At 38.7% G+C, this 27,152-nt stretch overlaps 1 protein-coding gene across 1 annotated transcript; it reads left to right on the top strand.

Moving 5' to 3' along the window:
• Positions 1-17,089: 17,089 nt before the first annotated feature.
• LOC143919016 (uncharacterized) lies at positions 17,090-25,118 on the top strand. The gene is made up of 2 exons (XM_077441172.1): positions 17,090-17,986; positions 18,113-25,118. Exon 2 carries the CDS (start codon positions 18,590-18,592, stop codon positions 23,849-23,851), a length of 5,262 nt encoding a protein of 1,753 aa, XP_077297298.1. The 5' UTR covers positions 17,090-17,986; positions 18,113-18,589; the 3' UTR covers positions 23,852-25,118.
• Positions 25,119-27,152: the final 2,034 nt, after the last annotated feature.

Raw genomic sequence — 27,152 nt, 5'->3', positions numbered from 1 at the left:
AGGATAAGAACTTTTTGTGGATATTTTGGCAATGTCGAATTCTCTATTTTCGGTGATGGTTAGGTTAGGTTGTATAAGGTATAGTGAGGTAAGCACGTTTTGTGGATATTTTGGCAATGTCCATTTCTTCGATTTCGGTGATGGTTAGGTCCAGATGGGTGAGGTTTGGTGGGGTATGAACTTTTTGTAGATATTTTGGAAATGTTGAATTCTCTGACTTCGGTGATGGTAAGGTTAGGTTAGGTTAGGTATTGTGAGGTAAGCACGTTTTGTGGATATTTTGGCAATGTCGAATTCTTTGATTTCGGTGATGGTTAGGTTCAGATGGGTGAGGTTTGGTAGGATAAGAACTTTTTGTGGATATTTTGGCAATGTCGATTTCTCGGACTTCGGTGATGGATAGGTTAGGTTGGGTTAGGTATTGTGAGGTAAGCACGTTTTGTGGATATTTTGGCAATGTCGAATTCTTTGATTTCGGTGATGGTTAGGTTCAGATGGGTGAGGTTTGGTAGGATAAGAACTTTTTGTGGATATTTTGGCAATGTCGAATTCTCGGACTTCGGTGATGGATAGGTTAGGTTGGGTTAGGTATTGTGAGGTAAGCACGTTTTGTGGATATTTTGGCAATGTCGAATTCTTTGATTTCGGTGATGGTTAGGTTCAGATGGGTGAGGTTTGGTAGGATATGAACTTTTTGTGGATATTTTGGCAATGTCGAATTCTCTGACTTCGGTGATGGTTAGGTTAGGTTGGGTTAGGTATTAAGGGGTAAGCATGTTTTGTAGATATTTTGGCAATGTCTAATTCTTTAATTTCGTTGATGGTTAGGCTCAGATGGGTGAGGTTTGGTAGGATAAGAACTTTTCGTGGATATTTTGGCAATGTCGAATTCTTTGACTTCGGTGATGGTTAGGTTAGGTCGGGTTAGGTATTGTGAGGTAAGCACGTTTTGTGGATATTTTATCATTGTCCAATTCTTTGACTTCGGTGATGGTTAGGTTCAGATAAGTGAGGTTTGGTAGGATAAGAACTTTTTGTGGATATTTTGGCAATGTCGAATTCTCGGACTTCGGTGTTAGATAGGTTAGGTTGGGTTAGGTATTGTGAGGTAAGCACGTTTTGTGGATATTTTGGCAATGCCTAATTCTTTGATTTCGGTGATGGTTAGGTTCAGATGGGTGAGGTTTGGTAGGATATGAACTTTTTGTGGATATTTTGGCAATGTCGAATTCTCTGACTTCGGTGATGGTTAGGTTAGGTTGGGTTAGGTATTAAGGGGTAAGCATGTTTTGTAGATATTTTGGCAATGTCTAATTCTTTAATTTCGTTGATGGTAAGGCTCAGATGGGTGAGGTTTGGTAGGATAAGAACTTTTTGTGGATATTTTGGCAATGTCGAATTCTCTGACTTCGGTGATGGTTAGGTTAGGTTGGGTTAGGTTTTAAGGGGTAAGCATGTTTTGTAGATATTTTGGCAATGTCTTATTCTTTAATTTCGTTGATGGTTAGGCTCAGATGGGTGAGGTTTGGTAGGATAAGAACTTTTTGTGGATATTTTGGCAATGTCGAATTCTCTGACTTCGGTGATGGTTAGGTTAGGTAAGGTTAGGTATTGTGAGGTAAGCACGTTTTGTGGATATTTTTGCAATGTCCAATTCTTTGATTTCGGTGATGGTTAGGTTCAATTGGGTGAGGTTTGGTAGGATAAGAACTTTTTGTGGATATTTTGGCAATGTCGAATTCTCTATTTTCGGTGATGGTTAGGTTAGGTTGGATAAGGTATAGTGAGGTAAGCACGTTTTGTGGATATTTTGGCAATGTCCATTTCTTCGATTTCGGTGATGGTTAGGTTCAGATGGGTGAGGTTTGGTGGGGTATGAACTTTTTGTAGATATTTTGGCAATGTTGAATCCTCTGACTTCGGTGATGGTTAGGTTAGGTTAGGTTAGGTATTGTGAGGTAAGCACGTTTTGTGGATATTTTGCCAATGTCGAATTCTTTGATTTCGGTGATGGTTAGGTTCAGATGGGTGAGGTTTGGTAGGATAAGAACTTTTTGTGGATATTTTGGCAATGTCGAATTCTTTGACTTCGGTGATGGTTAGGTTAGGTTGGGTTAGGTATTGTGAGGTAAGCACGTTTTGTGGATATTTTATCATTGTCCAATTCTTTGACTTCGGTGATGGTTAGGTTCAGATAAGTGAGTTTTGGTAGGATAAGAACTTTTTGTGGATATTTTGGCAATGTCGAATTCTCGGACTTCGCTGATGGATAGGTTAGGTTGGGTTAGGTATTGTGAGGTAAGCACGTTTTGTGGATATTTTGGCAATGCCTTATTCTTTGATTTCGGTGATGGTTAGGTTCAGATGGGTGAGGTTTGGTAGGATATGAACTTTTTGTGGATATTTTGGCAATGTCGAATTCTCTGACTTCGGTGATGGTTAGGTTAGGTTGGGTTAGGTATTAAGGGGTAAGCATGTTTTGTAGATATTTTGGCAATGTCTAATTCTTTAATTTCGTTGATGGTTAGGCTCAGATGGGTGAGGTTTGGTAGGATAAGAACTTTTTGTGGATATTTTGGCAATGTCGAATTCTCTGACTTCGGTGATGGTTAGGTTAGGTTAGGTTAAGTATTGTGAGGTAAGCACGTTTTGTGTATATTTTTGCAATGTCCAATTCTTTGATTTCGGTGATGGTTAGGTTCAGATGGGTGAGGTTTGGTAGGATAAGAACTTTTTGTGGATATTTTGGCAATGTCTAATTCTCTGACTTCGGTGATGGTTAGGTTAGGTTGGGTTAGGTATTGTGAGGTAAGCACGTTTTGTTGTTATTTTGGCGATGTCCAATTCTTTGATTTCGGTGATGGTTAGGTTCAATTGGGTGAGGTTTGGTAGGATAAGAACTTTTTGTGGATATTTTGGCAATGTCGAATTCTCTGACTTCGTCGATGGTAAGGTTAGGTTGGGTTAGGTATTTAGGGGTAAGCATGTTTTGTAGATATTTTGGCAATGTCTAATTCTTTAATTTCGTTGATGGTTAGGCTCAGATGGGTGAGGTTTGGTAGGATAAGAACTTTTTGTGGATATTTTGGCAATGTCGAATTCTCTGACTTCGGTGATGGTTAGGTTAGGTTAGGTTAGGTTTTGTGAGGTAAGCACGTTTTGTGGATATTTTTGCAATGTCCAATTCTTTGATTTCGGTGATGGTTAGGTTCAGATGGGAGAGGTTTGGTAGGAAAAGAACTTTTTGTGGATATTTTGGCAATGTCGAATTCTCTGACTTCGGTGATGGTCAGGTTAGGTTGGGTTAGGTTTTAAGGGGTAAGCATGTTTTGTAGATATTTTGGCAATGTCTAATTCTTCAATTTCGTTGATGGTTAGGCTCAGATGGGTGAGGTTTGGTAGGATAAGAACTTTTTGTGGATATTTTGGCAATGTCGAATTCTCTGACTTCGGTGATGGTTAGGTTAGGTAAGGTTAGGTATTGTGAGGTAAGCACGTTTTGTGGATATTTTTGCAATGTCCAATTCTTTGATTTCGGTGATGGTAAGGTTCAATTGGGTGAGGTTTGGTAGGATAAGAACTTTTTGTGGATATTTTGGCAATGTCGAATTCTCTATTTTCGGTGATGGTTAGGTTAGGTTGGATAAGGTATAGTGAGGTAAGCACTTTTGTGGATATTTTGGCAATGTCCATTTCTTCGATTTCGGTGATGGTTAGGTTCAGATGGGTGAGGTTTGGTGGGGTATGAACTTTTTGTAGATATTTTGGCAATGTTGAATCCTCTGACTTCGGTGATGGTTAGGTTAGGTTAGGTTAGGTATTGTGAGGTAAGCACGTTTTGTGGATATTTTGGCAATGTCGAATTCTCTGACTTCGGTGATGGTTAGGTTAGGTAAGGTTAGGTATTGTGAGGTAAGCACGTTTTGTGGATATTTTTGCAATGTCCAATTCTTTGATTTCGGTGATGGTAAGGTTCAATTGGGTGAGGTTTGGTAGGATAAGAACTTTTTGTGGATATTTTGGCAATGTCGAATTCTCTATTTTCGGTGATGGTTAGGTTAGGTTGGATAAGGTATAGTGAGGTAAGCACTTTTGTGGATATTTTGGCAATGTCCATTTCTTCGATTTCGGTGATGGTTAGGTTCAGATGGGTGAGGTTTGGTAGGATAAGAACTTTTTGTGGATATTTTGGCAATGTCGAATTCTTTGACTTCGGTGATGGTTAGGTTAGGTTGGGTTAGGTATTGTGAGGTAAGCACGTTTTGTGGATATTTTATCATTGTCCAATTCTTTGACTTCGGTGATTGTTAGGTTCAGATAAGTGAGGTTTGGTAGGATAAGAACTTTTTGTGGATATTTTGATAATGTCGAATTCTCGGACTTCGGTGATGGATAGGTTAGGTTGGGTTAGGTATTGTGAGGTAAGCACGTTTTGTGGATATTTTGGCAATGCCTAATTCTTTGATTTCGGTGATGTTTAGGTTCAGATGGGTGAGGTTTGGTAGGATATGAACTTTTTGTGGATATTTTGGCAATGTCGAATTCTCTGACTTCGGTGATGGTCAGGTTAGGTTGGGTTAGGTTTTAAGGGGTAAGCATGTTTTGTAGATATTTTGGCAATGTCTAATTCTTTAATTTCGTTGATGGTTAGGCTCAGATGGGTGAGGTTTGGTAGGATAAGAACTTTTTGTGGATATTTTGGCAATGTCGAATTCTCTGACTTCGGTGATGGTTAGGTTAGGTTGGGTTAGGTTTTAAGGGGTAAGCATGTTTTGTAGATATTTTGGCAATGTCTAATTCTTTAATATCGTTGATGGTTAGGCTCAGATGGGTGAGGTTTGGTAGGATAAGAACTTTTTGTGGATATTTTGGCAATGTCGAATTCTCTGACTTCGGTGATGGTTAGGTTAGGTAAAGTTAGGTATTGTGAGGTAAGCACGTTTTGTGGATATTTTTGCAATGTCCAATTCTTTGATTTCGGTGATGGTTAGGTTCAATTGGGTGAGGTTTGGTAGGATAAGAACTTTTTGTGGATATTTTGGCAATGTCGAATTCTCTATTTTCGGTGATGGTTAGGTTAGGTTGGATAAAGTATAGTGAGGTAAGCACGTTTTGTGGATATTTTGGCAATGTCCATTTCTTCGATTTCGGTGATGGTTAGGTTCAGATGGGTGAGGTTTGGTGGGGTATGAACTTTTTGTAGATATTTTGGCAATGTTGAATCCTCTGACTTCGGTGATGGTTAGGTTAGGTTAGGTTAGGTATTGTGAGGTAAGCACGTTTTGTGGATATTTTGGCAATGTCGAATTCTTTGATTTCGGTGATGGTTAGGTTCAGATGGGTGAGGTTTGGTAGGATAAGAACTTTTTGTGGATATTTTGGCAATGTCGAATTCTTTGACTTTGGTGATGGTTAGGTTAGGTTGGGTTAGGTATTGTGAGGTAAGCACGTTTTGTGGATATTTTATCATTGTCCAATTCTTTGACTTCGGTGATTGTTAGGTTCAGATAAGTGAGGTTTGGTAGGATAAGAACTTTTTGTGGATATTTTGATAATGTCGAATTCTCGGACTTCGGTGATGGATAGGTTAGGTTGGGTTAGGTATTGTGAGGTAAGCACGTTTTGTGGATATTTTGGCAATGCCTAATTCTTTGATTTCGGTGATGGTTAGGTTCAGATGGGTGAGGTTTGGTAGGATATGAACTTTTTGTGGATATTTTGGCAATGTCGAATTCTCTGACTTCGGTGATGGTTAGGTTAGGTTGGGTTAGGTATTAAGGGGTAAGCATGTTTTGTAGATATTTTGGCAATGTCTAATTCTTTAATTTCGTTGATGGTTAGGCTCAGATGGGTGAGGTTTGGTAGGATAAGAACTTTTTGTGGATATTTTGGCAATGTCTAATTCTCTGACTTCGGTGATGGTTAGGTTAGGTTGGGTTAGGTATTGTGAGGTAAGCACGTTTTGTTGTTATTTCGGCGATGTCCAATTCTTTGATTTCGGTGATGGTTAGGTTCAATTGGGTGAGGTTTGGTAGGATAAGAACTTTTTGTGGATATTTTGGCAATGTCGAATTCTCTGACTTCGGTGATGGTAAGGTTAGGTTGGGTTAGGTATTTAGGGGTAAGCATGTTTTGTAGATATTTTGGCAATGTCTAATTCTTTAATTTCGTTGATGGTTAGGCTCAGATGGGTGAGGTTTGGTAGGATAAGAACTTTTTGTGGATATTTTGGCAATGTCGAATTCTCTGACTTCGGTGATGGTTAGGTTAGGTTAGGTTAGGTATTGTGAGGTAAGCACGTTTTGTGGATATTTTTGCAATGTCCAATTCTTTGATTTCGGTGATGGTTAGGTTCAGATGGGAGAGGTTTGGTAGGATAAGAACTTTTTGTGGATATTTTGGCAATGTCGAATTCTCTATTTTCGGTGATGGTTAGGTAAGGTTGGATAAGGTATAGTGAGGTAAGCACGTTTTGTGGATATTTTGGCAATGTCCATTTCTTCGATTTCGGTGATGGTTAGGTTCAGATGGGTGAGGTTTGGTGGGGTATGAACTTTTTGTAGATATTTTGGCAATGTTGAATCCTCTGACTTCGGTGATGGTTAGGTTAGGTTAGGTTAGGTATTGTGAGGTAAGCAAGTTTTGTGGATATTTTGGCAATGTCGAATACTTTGATTTCGGTGATGGTTAGGTTCAGATGGGTGAGGTTTGGTAGGATATGAACTTTTTGTGGATATTTTGGCAATGTCGAATTCTCTGACTTCGGTGATGGTCAGGTTAGGTTGGGTTAGGTTTTAAGGGGTAAGCATGTTTTGTAGATATTTTGGCAATGTCTAATTCTTTAATTTCGTTGATGGTTAGGCTCAGATGGGTGAGGTTTGGTAGGATAAGAACTTTTTGTGGATATTTTGGCAATGTCGAATTCTCTGACTTCGGTGATGGTTAGGTTAGGTTGGGTTAGGTTTTAAGGGGTAAGCATGTTTTGTAGATATTTTGGCAATGTCTAATTCTTTAATATCGTTGATGGTTAGGCTCAGATGGGTGAGGTTTGGTAGGATAAGAACTTTTTGTGGATATTTTGGCAATGTCGAATTCTCTGACTTCGGTGATGGTTAGGTTAGGTAAAGTTAGGTATTGTGAGGTAAGCACGTTTTGTGGATATTTTTGCAATGTCCAATTCTTTGATTTCGGTGATGGTTAGGTTCAATTGGGTGAGGTTTGGTAGGATAAGAACTTTTTGTGGATATTTTGGCAATGTCGAATTCTCTATTTTCGGTGATGGTTAGGTTAGGTTGGATAAAGTATAGTGAGGTAAGCACGTTTTGTGGATATTTTGGCAATGTCCATTTCTTCGATTTCGGTGATGGTTAGGTTCAGATGGGTGAGGTTTGGTGGGGTATGAACTTTTTGTAGATATTTTGGCAATGTTGAATCCTCTGACTTCGGTGATGGTTAGGTTAGGTTAGGTTAGGTATTGTGAGGTAAGCACGTTTTGTGGATATTTTGGCAATGTCGAATTCTTTGATTTCGGTGATGGTTAGGTTCAGATGGGTGAGGTTTGGTAGGATAAGAACTTTTTGTGGATATTTTGGCAATGTCGAATTCTTTGACTTTGGTGATGGTTAGGTTAGGTTGGGTTAGGTATTGTGAGGTAAGCACGTTTTGTGGATATTTTATCATTGTCCAATTCTTTGACTTCGGTGATTGTTAGGTTCAGATAAGTGAGGTTTGGTAGGATAAGAACTTTTTGTGGATATTTTGATAATGTCGAATTCTCGGACTTCGGTGATGGATAGGTTAGGTTGGGTTAGGTATTGTGAGGTAAGCACGTTTTGTGGATATTTTGGCAATGCCTAATTCTTTGATTTCGGTGATGGTTAGGTTCAGATGGGTGAGGTTTGGTAGGATATGAACTTTTTGTGGATATTTTGGCAATGTCGAATTCTCTGACTTCGGTGATGGTTAGGTTAGGTTGGGTTAGGTATTAAGGGGTAAGCATGTTTTGTAGATATTTTGGCAATGTCTAATTCTTTAATTTCGTTGATGGTTAGGCTCAGATGGGTGAGGTTTGGTAGGATAAGAACTTTTTGTGGATATTTTGGCAATGTCTAATTCTCTGACTTCGGTGATGGTTAGGTTAGGTTGGGTTAGGTATTGTGAGGTAAGCACGTTTTGTTGTTATTTCGGCGATGTCCAATTCTTTGATTTCGGTGATGGTTAGGTTCAATTGGGTGAGGTTTGGTAGGATAAGAACTTTTTGTGGATATTTTGGCAATGTCGAATTCTCTGACTTCGGTGATGGTAAGGTTAGGTTGGGTTAGGTATTTAGGGGTAAGCATGTTTTGTAGATATTTTGGCAATGTCTAATTCTTTAATTTCGTTGATGGTTAGGCTCAGATGGGTGAGGTTTGGTAGGATAAGAACTTTTTGTGGATATTTTGGCAATGTCGAATTCTCTGACTTCGGTGATGGTTAGGTTAGGTTAGGTTAGGTATTGTGAGGTAAGCACGTTTTGTGGATATTTTTGCAATGTCCAATTCTTTGATTTCGGTGATGGTTAGGTTCAGATGGGAGAGGTTTGGTAGGATAAGAACTTTTTGTGGATATTTTGGCAATGTCGAATTCTCTATTTTCGGTGATGGTTAGGTAAGGTTGGATAAGGTATAGTGAGGTAAGCACGTTTTGTGGATATTTTGGCAATGTCCATTTCTTCGATTTCGGTGATGGTTAGGTTCAGATGGGTGAGGTTTGGTGGGGTATGAACTTTTTGTAGATATTTTGGCAATGTTGAATCCTCTGACTTCGGTGATGGTTAGGTTAGGTTAGGTTAGGTATTGTGAGGTAAGCAAGTTTTGTGGATATTTTGGCAATGTCGAATACTTTGATTTCGGTGATGGTTAGGTTCAGATGGGTGAGGTTTGGTAGGATAAGAACTTTTTGTGGATATTTTGGCAATGTCGAATTCTTTGACTTCGGTGATGGTTAGGTTAGGTTGGGTTAGGTATTGTGAGGTAAGCACGTTTTGTGGATATTTTATCATTGTCCAATTCTTTGACTTCGGTGATGGTTAGGTTCAGATAAGTGAGGTTTGGTAGGATAAGAACTTTTTGTGGATATTTTGATAATGTCGAATTCTCGGACTTCGGTGATGGATAGGTTAGGTTGGGTTAGGTATTGTGAGGTAAGCACGTTTTGTGGATATTTTGGCAATGTCGAATTCTTTGATTTCGGTGATGGTTAGGTTCAGATGGGTGAGGTTCGGTAGGATAAGAACTTTTTGTGGATATTTTGGCAATGTCGAATTCTCGGACTTCGGTGATGGATAGGTTAGGTTGGGTTAGGTATTGTGAGGTAAGCACGTTTTGTGGATATTTTGGCAATGCCTAATTCTTTGATTTCGGTGATGGTTAGGTTCAGATGGGTGAGGTTTGGTAGGATATGAACTTTTTGTGGATATTTTGGCAATGTCGAATTCTCTGACTTCGGTGATGGTTAGGTTAGGTTGGGTTAGGTATTAAGGGGTAAGCATGTATTGTAGATATTTTGGCAATGTCTAATTCTTTAATTTCGTTGATGGTTAGGCTCAGATGGGTGAGGTTTGGTAGGATAAGAACTTTTTGTGGATATTTTGGCAATGTCGAATTCTCTGACTTCGGTGATGGTTAGGTTAGGTTGGGTTAGGTTTTAAGGGGTAAGCATGTTTTGTAGATATTTTGGCAATGTCTAATTCTTTAATTTCGTTGATGGTTAGGCTCAGATGGGTGAGGTTTGGTAGGATAAGAACTTTTTGTGGATATTTTGGCAATGTCGAATTCTCTGACTTCGGTGATGGTTAGGTTAGGTTAGGTTAGGTATTGTGAGGTAAGCACGTTTTGTGGATATTTTTGCAATGTCCAATTCTTTGATTTCGGTGATGGTTAGGTTCAATTGGGTGAGGTTTGGTAGGATAAGAACTTTTTGTGGATATTTTGGCAATGTCGAATTCTCTATTTTCGGTGATGGTTAGGTTAGGTTGTATAAGGTATAGTGAGGTAAGCACGTTTTGTGGATATTTTGGCAATGTCCATTTCTTCGATTTCGGTGATGGTTAGGTCCAGATGGGTGAGGTTTGGTGGGGTATGAACTTTTTGTAGATATTTTGGAAATGTTGAATTCTCTGACTTCGGTGATGGTAAGGTTAGGTTAGGTTAGGTATTGTGAGGTAAGCACGTTTTGTGGATATTTTGGCAATGTCGAATTCTTTGATTTCGGTGATGGTTAGGTTCAGATGGGTGAGGTTTGGTAGGATAAGAACTTTTTGTGGATATTTTGGCAATGTCGATTTCTCGGACTTCGGTGATGGATAGGTTAGGTTGGGTTAGGTATTGTGAGGTAAGCACGTTTTGTGGATATTTTGGCAATGTCGAATTCTTTGATTTCGGTGATGGTTAGGTTCAGATGGGTGAGGTTTGGTAGGATAAGAACTTTTTGTGGATATTTTGGCAATGTCGAATTCTCGGACTTCGGTGTTAGATAGGTTAGGTTGGGTTAGGTATTGTGAGGTAAGCACGTTTTGTGGATATTTTGGCAATGCCTAATTCTTTGATTTCGGTGATGGTTAGGTTCAGATGGGTGAGGTTTGGTAGGATATGAACTTTTTGTGGATATTTTGGCAATGTCGAATTCTCTGACTTCGGTGATGGTTAGGTTAGGTTGGGTTAGGTATTAAGGGGTAAGCATGTTTTGTAGATATTTTGGCAATGTCTAATTCTTTAATTTCGTTGATGGTTAGGCTCAGATGGGTGAGGTTTGGTAGGATAAGAACTTTTTGTGGATATTTTGGCAATGTCGAATTCTCTGACTTCGGTGATGGTTAGGTTAGGTTGGGTTAGGTTTTAAGGGGTAAGCATGTTTTGTAGATATTTTGGCAATGTCTTATTCTTTAATTTCGTTGATGGTTAGGCTCAGATGGGTGAGGTTTGGTAGGATAAGAACTTTTTGTGGATATTTTGGCAATGTCGAATTCTCTGACTTCGGTGATGGTTAGGTTAGGTAAGGTTAGGTATTGTGAGGTAAGCACGTTTTGTGGATATTTTTGCAATGTCCAATTCTTTGATTTCGGTGATGGTTAGGTTCAATTGGGTGAGGTTTGGTAGGATAAGAACTTTTTGTGGATATTTTGGCAATGTCGAATTCTCTATTTTCGGTGATGGTTAGGTTAGGTTGGATAAGGTATAGTGAGGTAAGCACGTTTTGTGGATATTTTGGCAATGTCCATTTCTTCGATTTCGGTGATGGTTAGGTTCAGATGGGTGAGGTTTGGTGGGGTATGAACTTTTTGTAGATATTTTGGCAATGTTGAATCCTCTGACTTCGGTGATGGTTAGGTTAGGTTAGGTTAGGTATTGTGAGGTAAGCACGTTTTGTGGATATTTTGCCAATGTCGAATTCTTTGATTTCGGTGATGGTTAGGTTCAGATGGGTGAGGTTTGGTAGGATAAGAACTTTTTGTGGATATTTTGGCAATGTCGAATTCTTTGACTTCGGTGATGGTTAGGTTAGGTTGGGTTAGGTATTGTGAGGTAAGCACGTTTTGTGGATATTTTATCATTGTCCAATTCTTTGACTTCGGTGATGGTTAGGTTCAGATAAGTGAGTTTTGGTAGGATAAGAACTTTTTGTGGATATTTTGGCAATGTCGAATTCTCGGACTTCGCTGATGGATAGGTTAGGTTGGGTTAGGTATTGTGAGGTAAGCACGTTTTGTGGATATTTTGGCAATGCCTTATTCTTTGATTTCGGTGATGGTTAGGTTCAGATGGGTGAGGTTTGGTAGGATATGAACTTTTTGTGGATATTTTGGCAATGTCGAATTCTCTGACTTCGGTGATGGTTAGGTTAGGTTGGGTTAGGTATTAAGGGGTAAGCATGTTTTGTAGATATTTTGGCAATGTCTAATTCTTTAATTTCGTTGATGGTTAGGCTCAGATGGGTGAGGTTTGGTAGGATAAGAACTTTTTGTGGATATTTTGGCAATGTCGAATTCTCTGACTTCGGTGATGGTTAGGTTAGGTTAGGTTAAGTATTGTGAGGTAAGCACGTTTTGTGTATATTTTTGCAATGTCCAATTCTTTGATTTCGGTGATGGTTAGGTTCAGATGGGTGAGGTTTGGTAGGATAAGAACTTTTTGTGGATATTTTGGCAATGTCTAATTCTCTGACTTCGGTGATGGTTAGGTTAGGTTGGGTTAGGTATTGTGAGGTAAGCACGTTTTGTTGTTATTTTGGCGATGTCCAATTCTTTGATTTCGGTGATGGTTAGGTTCAATTGGGTGAGGTTTGGTAGGATAAGAACTTTTTGTGGATATTTTGGCAATGTCGAATTCTCTGACTTCGTCGATGGTAAGGTTAGGTTGGGTTAGGTATTTAGGGGTAAGCATGTTTTGTAGATATTTTGGCAATGTCTAATTCTTTAATTTCGTTGATGGTTAGGCTCAGATGGGTGAGGTTTGGTAGGATAAGAACTTTTTGTGGATATTTTGGCAATGTCGAATTCTCTGACTTCGGTGATGGTTAGGTTAGGTTAGGTTAGGTTTTGTGAGGTAAGCACGTTTTGTGGATATTTTTGCAATGTCCAATTCTTTGATTTCGGTGATGGTTAGGTTCAGATGGGAGAGGTTTGGTAGGAAAAGAACTTTTTGTGGATATTTTGGCAATGTCGAATTCTCTGACTTCGGTGATGGTCAGGTTAGGTTGGGTTAGGTTTTAAGGGGTAAGCATGTTTTGTAGATATTTTGGCAATGTCTAATTCTTCAATTTCGTTGATGGTTAGGCTCAGATGGGTGAGGTTTGGTAGGATAAGAACTTTTTGTGGATATTTTGGCAATGTCGAATTCTCTGACTTCGGTGATGGTTAGGTTAGGTAAGGTTAGGTATTGTGAGGTAAGCACGTTTTGTGGATATTTTTGCAATGTCCAATTCTTTGATTTCGGTGATGGTAAGGTTCAATTGGGTGAGGTTTGGTAGGATAAGAACTTTTTGTGGATATTTTGGCAATGTCGAATTCTCTATTTTCGGTGATGGTTAGGTTAGGTTGGATAAGGTATAGTGAGGTAAGCACTTTTGTGGATATTTTGGCAATGTCCATTTCTTCGATTTCGGTGATGGTTAGGTTCAGATGGGTGAGGTTTGGTGGGGTATGAACTTTTTGTAGATATTTTGGCAATGTTGAATCCTCTGACTTCGGTGATGGTTAGGTTAGGTTAGGTTAGGTATTGTGAGGTAAGCACGTTTTGTGGATATTTTGGCAATGTCGAATTCTCTGACTTCGGTGATGGTTAGGTTAGGTAAGGTTAGGTATTGTGAGGTAAGCACGTTTTGTGGATATTTTTGCAATGTCCAATTCTTTGATTTCGGTGATGGTAAGGTTCAATTGGGTGAGGTTTGGTAGGATAAGAACTTTTTGTGGATATTTTGGCAATGTCGAATTCTCTATTTTCGGTGATGGTTAGGTTAGGTTGGATAAGGTATAGTGAGGTAAGCACTTTTGTGGATATTTTGGCAATGTCCATTTCTTCGATTTCGGTGATGGTTAGGTTCAGATGGGTGAGGTTTGGTAGGATAAGAACTTTTTGTGGATATTTTGGCAATGTCGAATTCTTTGACTTCGGTGATGGTTAGGTTAGGTTGGGTTAGGTATTGTGAGGTAAGCACGTTTTGTGGATATTTTATCATTGTCCAATTCTTTGACTTCGGTGATTGTTAGGTTCAGATAAGTGAGGTTTGGTAGGATAAGAACTTTTTGTGGATATTTTGATAATGTCGAATTCTCGGACTTCGGTGATGGATAGGTTAGGTTGGGTTAGGTGTTGTGAGGTAAGCACGTTTTGTGGATATTTTGGCAATGCCTAATTCTTTGATTTCGGTGATGGTTAGGTTCAGATGGGTGAGGTTTGGTAGGATATGAACTTTTTGTGGATATTTTGGCAATGTCGAATTCTCTGACTTCGGTGATGGTCAGGTTAGGTTGGGTTAGGTTTTAAGGGGTAAGCATGTTTTGTAGATATTTTGGCAATGTCTAATTCTTTAATTTCGTTGATGGTTAGGCTCAGATGGGTGAGGTTTGGTAGGATAAGAACTTTTTGTGGATATTTTGGCAATGTCGAATTCTCTGACTTCGGTGATGGTTAGGTTAGGTTGGGTTAGGTTTTAAGGGGTAAGCATGTTTTGTAGATATTTTGGCAATGTCTAATTCTTTAATATCGTTGATGGTTAGGCTCAGATGGGTGAGGTTTGGTAGGATAAGAACTTTTTGTGGATATTTTGGCAATGTCGAATTCTCTGACTTCGGTGATGGTTAGGTTAGGTAAAGTTAGGTATTGTGAGGTAAGCACGTTTTGTGGATATTTTTGCAATGTCCAATTCTTTGATTTCGGTGATGGTTAGGTTCAATTGGGTGAGGTTTGGTAGGATAAGAACTTTTTGTGGATATTTTGGCAATGTCGAATTCTCTATTTTCGGTGATGGTTAGGTTAGGTTGGATAAAGTATAGTGAGGTAAGCACGTTTTGTGGATATTTTGGCAATGTCCATTTCTTCGATTTCGGTGATGGTTAGGTTCAGATGGGTGAGGTTTGGTGGGGTATGAACTTTTTGTAGATATTTTGGCAATGTTGAATCCTCTGACTTCGGTGATGGTTAGGTTAGGTTAGGTTAGGTATTGTGAGGTAAGCACGTTTTGTGGATATTTTGGCAATGTCGAATTCTTTGATTTCGGTGATGGTTAGGTTCAGATGGGTGAGGTTTGGTAGGATAAGAACTTTTTGTGGATATTTTGGCAATGTCGAATTCTTTGACTTTGGTGATGGTTAGGTTAGGTTGGGTTAGGTATTGTGAGGTAAGCACGTTTTGTGGATATTTTATCATTGTCCAATTCTTTGACTTCGGTGATTGTTAGGTTCAGATAAGTGAGGTTTGGTAGGATAAGAACTTTTTGTGGATATTTTGATAATGTCGAATTCTCGGACTTCGGTGATGGATAGGTTAGGTTGGGTTAGGTATTGTGAGGTAAGCACGTTTTGTGGATATTTTGGCAATGCCTAATTCTTTGATTTCGGTGATGGTTAGGTTCAGATGGGTGAGGTTTGGTAGGATATGAACTTTTTGTGGATATTTTGGCAATGTCGAATTCTCTGACTTCGGTGATGGTTAGGTTAGGTTGGGTTAGGTATTAAGGGGTAAGCATGTTTTGTAGATATTTTGGCAATGTCTAATTCTTTAAATTCGTTGATGGTTAGGCTCAGATGGGTGAGGTTTGGTAGGATAAGAACTTTTTGTGGATATTTTGGCAATGTCTAATTCTCTGACTTCGGTGATGGTTAGGTTAGGTTGGGTTAGGTATTGTGAGGTAAGCACGTTTTGTTGTTATTTCGGCGATGTCCAATTCTTTGATTTCGGTGATGGTTAGGTTCAATTGGGTGAGGTTTGGTAGGATAAGAACTTTTTGTGGATATTTTGGCAATGTCGAATTCTCTGACTTCGGTGATGGTAAGGTTAGGTTGGGTTAGGTATTTAGGGGTAAGCATGTTTTGTAGATATTTTGGCAATGTCTAATTCTTTAATTTCGTTGATGGTAAGGCTCAGATGGGTGAGGTTTGGTAGGATAAGAACTTTTTGTGGATATTTTGGCAATGTCGAATTCTCTGACTTCGGTGATGGTTAGGTTAGGTTAGGTTAGGTATTGTGAGGTAAGCACGTTTTGTGGATATTTTTGCAATGTCCAATTCTTTGATTTCGGTGATGGTTAGGTTCAGATGGGAGAGGTTTGGTAGGATAAGAACTTTTTGTGGATATTTTGGCAATGTCGAATTCTCTATTTTCGGTGATGGTTAGGTAAGGTTGGATAAGGTATAGTGAGGTAAGCACGTTTTGTGGATATTTTGGCAATGTCCATTTCTTCGATTTCGGTGATGGTTAGGTTCAGATGGGTGAGGTTTGGTGGGGTATGAACTTTTTGTAGATATTTTGGCAATGTTGAATCCTCTGACTTCGGTGATGGTTAGGTTAGGTTAGGTTAGGTATTGTGAGGTAAGCAAGTTTTGTGGATATTTTGGCAATGTCGAATACTTTGATTTCGGTGATGGTTAGGTTCAGATGGGTGAGGTTTGGTAGGATAAGAACTTTTTGTGGATATTTTGGCAATGTCGAATTCTTTGACTTCGGTGATGGTTAGGTTAGGTTGGGTTAGGTATTGTGAGGTAAGCACGTTTTGTGGATATTTTATCATTGTCCAATTCTTTGACTTCGGTGATGGTTAGGTTCAGATAAGTGAGGTTTGGTAGGATAAGAACTTTTTGTGGATATTTTGATAATGTCGAATTCTCGGACTTCGGTGATGGATAGGTTAGGTTGGGTTAGGTATTGTGAGGTAAGCACGTTTTGTGGATATTTTGGCAATGCCTAATTCTTTGATTTCGGTGATGGTTAGGTTCAGATGGGTGAGGTTTGGTAGGATATGAACCCCTTTGTGGATATTTTGGCAATGTCGAATTCTCTGAATTCGGTGATGGTTAGGTTAGGTTGGGTTAGGTATTAAGGGGTAAGCATGTTTTGTAGATATTTTGGCAATGTCTAATTCTTTAATTTCGTTGATGGTTAGGCTCAGATGGGTGAGGTTTGGTAGGATAAGAACTTTTTGTGGATATTTTGGCAATGTCGAATTCTCTGACTTCGGTGATGGTTAGGTTAGGTTAGGTTAAGTATTGTGAGGTAAGCACGTTTTGTGTATATTTTTGCAATGTCCAATTCTTTGATTTCGGTGATGGTTAGGTTCAGATGGGTGAGGTTTGGTAGGATAAGAACTTTTTGTGGATATTTTGGCAATGTCGAATTCTCTGACTTCGGTGATGGTTAGGTTAGGTTGGGTTAGGTATTGTGAGGTAAGCACGTTTTGTTGTTATTTTGGCGATGTCCAATTCTTTGATTTCGGTGATGGTTAGTGTTCCGACTTTTGTAATGACGTGTGGCAAACAGTCTTATTAACTGATTGTCGATTGGCATTATTGACGAGTTGGCATTAGTGTCGGCCCAAGCGGAAATACGCGACGGTCGACAGAGTCACCGAGTAGACGGCGTACGGACAGCTTGTGTTCCGTACGCTCCGCTGGCCCACCACGTGCAAATTTTACATTTCAATAAACTACATCAAACCATTATCGAAGTCTTTTCCATGATGGTCACTTCGAACCGGACACCAGTAACCTAGGCCACAACACCAAACGGACAAACCAATAGGAAAAAACGTGGTCGAGAAAAAATGGATGTCAATTAAGAAATCGGTATCGTTCCTTTGTTACTATCCATACCTTTCCAATACTAATAACATGTTTGCTTCTATTTCAGCAATATATTGATTGATGTACAGAGGTACATGACCGCGTGATTGACGCAGAAAATATATAAATAAAAACATAACCTACAAAGACGCATGGGACACAGAGGTAATCCAAAATTATCGGAACGATCACATAAACATCGTAAAGGATATTCAAGTAAGTGAATGTATTCAATCTCAGGCAATCTGTTCAAAAGGCAATCATGTGGGTAGGTCAGTTTTTAAAATATGTTTTAAAGTATAACAATTAATTAACGCGATTGTATAAAATAATATCGCGCTACGAAGGAATGTTTCATCGGTCGCATCGAATTTCGTATTAAAAGTGTAAAATCAGATGTAGTGTAAAATTAGCAAAGCACGTGGGGAATTATACTTGTAGCCCCAAAGTGGCTTAAACCAAGTACATACCGGTATATTCATATCGGTAGATCTTTGTTTCTTAATGTGTGTAGAAACACCCTCCCCCCCCCCCCCTTCCACGATAAATGTGGAATTATACTTGTAGCCCCAAAGTGGCTTAAACCAAGTACATACCGGTATATGCATATCGGTAGATCTTTGTTTCTTAATGTGTGTAGAAACACCCTCCCCCCCCCCCCCTTCCACGATAAATGTGGAATTATACTTGTAGCCCCAAAGTGGCTTAAACCAAGTACATACCGGTATATGCATATCGGTAGATCTTTGTTTCTTAATGTGTGTAGAAACACCCTCCCCCCCCCCCCCTTCCACGATAAATGTGGAATTATACTTGTAGCCCCAAAGTGGCTTAAACCAAGTACATACCGGTATATGCATATCGGTAGATCTTTGTTTCTTAATGTGTGTAGAAACACCCTCCCCCCCCCCCCCCTTCCACGATAAATGTGGAATTACACTTGTAGCCCCAAAGTGGATTAAATCAAGTACATACCGGCATATTCATACATCGGTAGATCTCTTTGTTTCATAATGTGTGATGAAACAGTGGTGATTTAAAATAAATCACAAGACTTGTAGCCCCAAAGTGGTTTAAATCAAGCACCCACCAATTTAGGGTTGTAATTTCTTCCAAAATATGTTGGATAGATTCTGGTGATAATAGTTAAAGTAGAATATTAAGATTCACGGTTAATCATTGAATATTATTACCTTATCTCTACGAATAGTTCAATTGACAGCTATAGTAGAGAACAACTGTATTTATGAGACGAAATAGTGCAACTTTCTGAAACAAATGTCAAGTGCTGAAAACGAGGAAATAGAAGCTTCGACTTCCAAGTCGCATAAAGGTCGAAATCCAACTAGGGACGTAGAACCTATTAGAGACAGGTCAAGCTCTAGAATACATCAGACTCGAAGTCAGACTCAATCGATAGAAATATTAGCGAAGGAAAATAAAGTAGAAGTTATAATGACGTCAATAGAATTAAGGTATTCAGGCGCGGTACAAAGACTAAAAGGAAAAATAGATAAATCCTCCGAATTAGATGAAGGACAGTATCAAACCATTAAAGAAGCATACGATTATGTCCGAAAACTCCATTACGAATATTTAGATAACCTTACAGACATACCGAAAGCGGCCAAAATAGACGAAGAGTACGATGCAATTACAATAACAGTTAAAAATCTTAAAGCAGCATTAGATTGCCAATCCTTTCAAGATAGTAAACTAAAGGTAGAGCAAGCAACAATTAAATTTGCTAGAGATAAGTTACCGACGTTAACCATTCCCACATTTCAGGGAGATCCATCTGAATGGCAATCGTTTCAACAAGCTTTTAAGAATATAATAGGAAACAAAACGGAATATTCGAATGTCACGAAATTGCAATATTTGCATCAATCCTTAATCGGTCCCGCTTTGGCAGCTGTATCAGGTTTAGATATTAGCTCAGACAATTACGAAATAGCTTGGAGTATTTTAGACAAGCAATATAATTTACCAAGACTTAATCTCAAAACTAGGATTAATTCACTTTGTGACTTAAAATTAATCACAAGAGAATCACATATCGAATTGAGAAATCTATTGAATCAGGTAACAGTGTGTATTAAAAACATTGAATCGTTGGGTTACGCGAGAGAAATTTTAGATCCATGGGTAACATGTTTAGTTCTAAGGAAATTACCTTTTAATATAGTAAGAGACTGGGAAATATCGCTGGTTAGCAGAGAAATGCCACCATATGAAAGTTTAGAGACATTCTTGCAGAATAGATGTAATGTATTACAATCTACTGCATCTGTAACTACGGTGAAGGAATTCCCTCATAGTCGTCAAAGAATCATGAGAACTCATGTCGCGAACAAAAACCCATCAAGTAAGGTAAACGCATGCGCATTCTGTCGAAATAATCATTTCATAGGCAAATGTGATAAATTCAAAGCAAAATCCAGTATGGAAAGAAATGAATTCGTTAAATCTAATAACATGTGTTTTAAATGTTTAAATTCATCGCATAAGATAACAAATTGCAAGTCTAACTATAATTGCTTAAGGTGCAAACAAAACCATCACACTTTGTTGCATCAGGACGATACATTTAGTTCCAATAATACGGGAAGGAAGTCAATTAATGCTCATTCTACTCATTTCTCTCAAAGGGAGATAATTTTACCCACGGTACAAGTAGACATTATAACGTCCAATGGAACGGTCGTTAAGGGTCGCACATTATTAGATTCCGGCTCACAAGTCAACTATGTTACCACATCTTTCGCTAAGAAGAATAACTTCAAATTAGAGAAAATCTCTCAAAAAATTGTAGGTATCGCTAATCAAGAAAGTAGCATTCGTCACATCACCAAGGTGACCATAAGGTCTTCAACCACTAATTACTCAACCAAAGTGTTGTGTTTGGTATTACCAGAAATTACTGGCGAAATTCCAACTGTGAAACTGGATCAACAGTTAATTTCAATACCAGCGGGAATCAAGTTATCAGATCCCCTTTGGAATAAACCGACGCCAATCGATTTATTGCTCGGCGCCGAGATTTGCGTTCATGCTATGAAAGCAGGAACCATCCAGTTAGGAAAAGGTATGCCTATCTTAAAGGATACCGAATTCGGATGGACAATAGTTGGTCCATATCCCGAAGTAAATAATGCTCCAGGGAAGAGCCACATAGGCTTAAGTCAATTAGACAGTCACATTCAAAACTTTTGGATGATAGACCAGGTTCCTATGGTAAAACATCAATCTCTTGAGGAGAAAAGATGTGAGGAACATTTCCAAGCACACACATCACGAGATAAAAACGGTAGATTTTGTGTAGCTTTACCATATAAAAATTCCCCGGTAGTATTAGGAAGTTCATTGCACATTGCGGAGAAAAGACACAAAACTTTGGAAAGACGTTTTTTAGCCAATAATAATTTAAAAATGGAATACAATAAAGTTTTAGAAGAGTACATAAATTTAGGACATATGTCAGAGTGTGAACCTCCGGAGGCACATGAGGTTCATTGTTATTTACCTCATCACGTCGTGGTTAAGGAGTCTAGCCTTACCACTAAATATCGTGTAGTTTTTGATGCGTCCGCAAAGACAACGTCTAATATCTCACTAAATAATATTTTGATGGTGGGACCTAATGTCCAATCAGATTTGTTAAGTTTACTACTCAACTTTCGACTCCATAAATACGTGATTACTGCGGATATTAAGCAGATGTACCGACAGATTCAAATAGCAGAGAAAAATAAAAATGTACAACGAATCATTTGGCGAACAGATCCCCAGAGTAAATTCAAGCATTACAAGCTTAATACAGTAACATTCGGAACTGCTTCAGCCCCATTTTTAGCTACTAGATGTCTAAATCAGTTAGCAGAGGAGAATAGAAACAAATATCCCATCGCTAGTAAAGTGATCGAACGTGATTTTTATGTTGATGATTTGCTCACGGGAACTAATACTATTGAAGCTGGTCAATTATTAAAGGTTCAACTGGAAACCATATTATTATCAGCCGGTATGCCCTTAAGCAAATGGACATCGAACAACTCCGATATAATCACGGATGTTAAAGCTGACGATTGTTCAGATTTTAACTTCTCTAACGAATCACACAAAACTTTAGGTTTATTTTGGAAACCGCGGGAAGACGTTTTTGTATTTAAGGTTCAAACCGAAGTCGAGACTGAAAATATAACAAAAAGAAACTTTTTATCAGTAATTAGTCAGATCTTCGACCCATTAGGACTATTATCTCCATTGTTAATTAATTATAAGATATTAATGCAATCTGTCTGGCAACAAACCATTGGTTGGGATGAATTCATTCCTCAGACAATCTTCAAAAAATGGAAAGATTGTCAATTATCCAATACAGTCATGAAACTTTATAAAATTCCTAGATTGATAATACCAAATAATGTCATTAATATACAGGCACACGGATTTTGTGACGCATCCGAGAAAGCTTATGGTGCTTGTATTTATGTAAAATGTACTGATCAATTGGGAAATTCCAAATGTCATCTTGTGTGTTCTCGTTCGAGAGTCGCTCCGCTCAGTTTTGTAACTATTCCGCGTTTAGAGCTGTGCTCCGCTATGTTATTATCAAAGTTAATGAAGTCAACAATAGACCAATTAACAATTCATATTAATGAAAAATATTATTGGACGGATTCAACCGTCGCATTGCATTGGATTAGAGGAGAGTCATGTAAATGGACCACCTTCGTTGCCAATCGAGTGGCCGAAATCCAATCAATATCTCAACCCATTGAGTGGTACCATGTCTCCTCTACAGACAATCCAGCAGATTTAATTTCTCGAGGGACTCAACCATCAGAATTAAATCATAATTCGTTATGGTGGGACGGCCCTAGTTGGTTGAAATTAGACGAATCACGATGGCCTCGAAGACCTCCTGAGATCACAATAGATCTTCCAGAGAGAAGGGTAGTCACTAACGCTACCCTTGTGAGGGAAAATAATTGGATAGATAAACATTCTCATCTTCCAAGACTCCTTCGAGTTTTATCATATGTTCGTCGGCCACTAAGGAATAAACAATTAAACGTTAAAGAAAATAACGAACCGTCCGCTTTAGAATTAAAAGATGCTTTAAATAATTTGATAAGGTTATCGCAAATGGAATCATTTCCATTGGAATATCGTTTGCTGAGCAAGGGACATCCAATTCCCAGTAGCAGTAAATTAGCTAAATTGTCCCCTCTATTCCACGAGAATTTAATTTGTGTTGGAAGTAGACTTCCTCTGGGAACAACTCTATCAACGTCACCCATTATCTTGTCAAATAAGCATAAACTTACACACATGATTGTCCGAGATGCGCACTTGAAATATATTCACTTGGGTACTCAAGCCTTACTGTCGTTATTGCGGCAGACCTATTGGCCATTGGCCGGACATAATACTGTCAAAGGAGTGGTGCGTTCATGTGTCATTTGTTTCAGAAATAAACCACTGTCACACAATAGATTAATGGGATTACTCCCGCTTGAACGTACCACTGCGAATTTTCCTTTCAGTCATGTGGGGATAGATTTCGCAGGACCTTTTCCTGTGAAGAGTGGTTGCAATAAGAATTCTAAGATAATTAAGGGTTACGTTTGTGTCTTTGTGTGTTTTTCCAGTAAGGCAGTTCACTTGGAACTTGTCGGAGACTTAACGAGTTCAAATTTCTTAAATTGTTTAAGAAGATTCGTAGCCAGACGTGGCAGGCCCAATACGATATATTCCGACAATGCTACTAATTTTGTCGGTGCAAGTCGTGAACTCGTTAATTTAGTAAAATTAATTTACGAACGTCCTCATGAGGAGAAGCTACTACGGTATGTAGCCTCCGAAGGGATTCGTTGGAAGTTTAACCCGCCAAGGGCGCCTCACATGGGAGGGCTGTGGGAAGCAGCGGTTAAATCCATGAAGATTCATTTAAACAAGGTGTTAAAGGCCACCACCTTAAATTTCGAATCATTTTGTACGGTATTGACTCAAATAGAAGCTTGCATGAATTCCCGTCCTCTTAGTCCCTTGTCTTCGGATCCACTAGACCTTTTACCCCTCACACCTGGACATTTCTTAATTGGCAGATCCTTACTCGCTCTTCCAATGGAGGTTAAATATAACACTAATGTCCATGCCAATCTGCTTCAGATACAATTGACCACAGCAGCATTTTGGAAACGTTGGTCGGCGGAATATTTACATTCTTTGCAGTTACGACACAAATGGAAGAAGGACTCGAGCAACAATCTGAGTGTGGGTCAAATGGTCCTGTTAAAGGAGGAACACATGCTGCCAACCCGATGGGTCTTGGGTCGAGTCACTAAATTGTATCCCGGACCAGATGGCAGAGTTCGAGTCGTCGACGTCTTTACTGCCAGCGGAGAGTTTCGTCGGTCCAGTCATCTAGTGGCGCCATTGCCGATTCTACCACAAGGACCACTTGACAGGAAGGAAGATCAGCAAGAGGGAGGAGAAACAGCAGCTTCAATTCCGTCAACTTCGGTAGCTTAGTTTAACCCGAAGACACTACCCCCAACTCATATTACTTATTAGATGTAATCATGAGTTTAAATCAGTCAATGTTAATAGTAGTACTCCGTAATTCACTTTAATTGTGTTGTGTGTATAATTTAAGCTATTTTCATTTTAACATTCGGCAGTATATATCTCCGAATTTAATCTAATCATTTTGTCTTTATAATATAAGACTTGTCTCATGTCATCACTCGGAAGGATTATATCCGAGTTTAAAATAAACTGTTCAAATTTGACAGTTAAAATTAGATTCATGATTTGTTAATGTTAGTCTCCAAGCCACACTTAATGGAGCATCTTAAATTATTTCATGTCTACTTAATTATAACCTGCCGGGAGTCATCCGCAGGTCTTATGTTTCTTGTTATGAAAACATAAGTTAACTCTTACTGTTTATAGTATTTATGTGAATCATAGAATAAGTAAATATTATAATACTGAACATTTCGATGTAACGTAGAGACATCTATAATCATAGTTCGCCTTCATTTCCTGCTTGTAGGAATGAATGAATGACTTTCCAATTTACTTTTAATTTAGCAATGTTTGTGCTACTTGTTGATGAAATCAAGTTAACTTAGGAGCATTACACTCACTAATCAAGTTTAGTTGATCGGTAATAGCTGATCTGTCTTGACAACTGTAACAGTGTCAACATTGTATTGTCTAAGTTAACATCAAGATGAGGAATGCTTAAGTTTTAAACCATATACAGTCCACTCTCTCTTCTTTAAAGTAAACTTATCTTGTAATGCTTATTCACAGCTTCAAAGGAGATTTCAAAAATTTTAATGTAAAGAGAAACAACATTCACCAGAGGTATACCTATAAGTTGAAATATTACTGAACCAATAAATTGATTTTATCCTCACACTGGATGAGGCAAAGGTTTCATTATTCACCCTCTATTTAATTATTTTAAGAGCTATGATTTATTGTAAACGACTCGTCAGTAATGCTGTAACTCTGTAGAATAACTGTATTGTTCAACAGTTTTCCTATGTGGGACTATGTTCCGACTTTTGTAATGACGTGTGGCAAACAGTCTTATTAACTGATTGTCGATTGGCATTATTGACGAGTTGGCATTAGTGTCGGCCCAAGCGGAAATACGCGACGGTCGACAGAGTTCGAGCAGACGGCGTACGGACAACTTGTGTTCCGTACGCTCCGCTGAACCACCACGTGCAAATTTTACATTTCAATAAACTACATCAAACCATTATCGAAGTCTTTTCCAGTTAGGTTCAGATGGGAGAGTTTTGGTAGGATAAGAACTTTTTGTGGATATTTTGGCAATGTCGAATTCTCTATTTTCGGTGATGGTTAGGTTAGGTTGGATAAGGTATAGTGAGGTAAGCACGTTTTGTGGATATTTTGGCAATGTCCATTTCTTCGATTTCGGTGATGGTTAGGTTCAGATGGGTGAGGTTTGGTGGGGTATGAACTTTTTGTAGATATTTTGGCAATGTTGAATTCTCTGACTTCGGTGATGGTTAGGTTAGGTTAGGTTAGGTATTGTGAGGTAAGCACGTTTTGTGGATATTTTGGCAATGTCGAATTCTTTGATTTCGGTGATGGTTAGGTTCAGATGGGTGAGGTTTGGTAGGATAAGAACTTTTTGTGGATATTTTGGCAATGTCGAATTCTTTGACTTCTGTGATGGTTAGGTTAGGTTGGGTTAGGTATTGTGAGGTAAGCACGTTTTGTGGATATTTTATCATTGTCCAATTCTTTGATTTCGGTGATGGTTAGGTTCAGATAAGTGAGGTTTGGTAGGATAAGAACTTTTTGTGGATATTTTGGCAATGTCGAATTCTCTGACTTCGGTGATGGTTAGGTTAGGTTGGGTTAGGTATTGTAAGGTAAGCACGTTTTGTGGATATTTTGGCAATGTCGAATTCTTTGATTTCGGTGATGGTTAGGTTCAGATGGGTGAGGTTTGGTAGGATAAGAACTTTTTGTGGATATTTTGGCAATGTCGAATTCTTTGACTTTGGTGATGGTTAGGTTGGGTTGGGTTAGGTATTGTGAGGTAAGCACGTTTTGTGGATATTTTATCATTGTCCAATTCTTTGACTTCGGTGATTGTTAGGTTCAGATAAGTGAGGTTTGGTAGGATAAGAACTTTTTGTGGATATTTTGATAATGTCGAATTCTCGGACTTCGGTGATGGATAGGTTAGGTTGGGTTAGGTATTGTGAGGTAAGCACGTTTTGTGGATATTTTGGCAATGCCTAATTCTTTGATTTCGGTGATGGTTAGGTTCAGATGGGTGAGGTTTGGTAGGATATGAACTTTTTGTGGATATTTTGGCAATGTCGAATTCTCTGACTTCAGTGATGGTTAGGTTAGGTTGGGTTAGGTATTAAGGGGTAAGCATGTTTTGTAGATATTTTGGCAATGTCTAATTCTTTAATTTCGTTGATGGTTAGGCTCAGATGGGTGAGGTTTGGTAGGATAAGAACTTTTTGTGGATATTTTGGCAATGTCTAATTCTCTGACTTCGGTGATGGTTAGGTTAGGTTGGGTTAGGTATTGTGAGGTAAGCACGTTTTGTTGTTATTTCGGCGATGTCCAATTCTTTGATTTCGGTGATGGTTAGGTTCAATTGGGTGAGGTTTGGTAGGATAAGAACTTTTTGTGGATATTTTGGCAATGTCGAATTCTCTGACTTCGGTGATGGTAAGGTTAGGTTGGGTTAGGTATTTAGGGGTAAACATGTTTTGTAGATATTTTGGCAATGTCTAATTCTTTAATTTCGTTGATGGTTAGGCTCAGATGGGTGAGGTTTGGTAGGATAAGAACTTTTTGTGGATATTTTGGCAATGTCGAATTCTCTGACTTCGGTGATGGTTAGGTTAGGTTAGGTTAGGTATTGTGAGGTAAGCACGTTTTGTGGATATTTTTGCAATGTCCAATTCTTTGATTTCGGTGATGGTTAGGTTCAGATGGGAGAGGTTTGGTAGGATAAGAACTTTTTGTGGATATTTTGGCAATGTCGAATTCTCTATTTTCGGTGATGGTTAGGTAAGGTTGGATAAGGTATAGTGAGGTAAGCACGTTTTGTGGATATTTTGGCAATGTCCATTTCTTCGATTTCGGTGATGGTTAGGTTCAGATGGGTGAGGTTTGGTGGGGTATGAACTTTTTGTAGATATTTTGGCAATGTTGAATCCTCTGACTTCGGTGATGGTTAGGTTAGGTTAGGTTAGGTATTGTGAGGTAAACACGTTTTGTGGATATTTTGGCAATGTCGAATACTTTGATTTCGGTG

The sequence above is a fragment of the Arctopsyche grandis genome, chromosome 11 (assembly GCF_051622035.1).
Source record: "Arctopsyche grandis isolate Sample6627 chromosome 11, ASM5162203v2, whole genome shotgun sequence".
NCBI lineage: Eukaryota > Metazoa > Arthropoda > Insecta > Trichoptera > Hydropsychidae > Arctopsyche > Arctopsyche grandis.
The sequence above is the reverse complement of the archived record's forward strand: the minus strand, read 5'-3'. Positions and strand labels throughout refer to the sequence as shown.

Excerpts from the sequence above, each read along its gene's own strand:
- LOC143919016 (XM_077441172.1), top strand. The coding sequence starts at position 18,590 with ATGTCAAGTGCTGAAAACGAGGAAATAGAAGCTTCGACTTCCAAGTCG.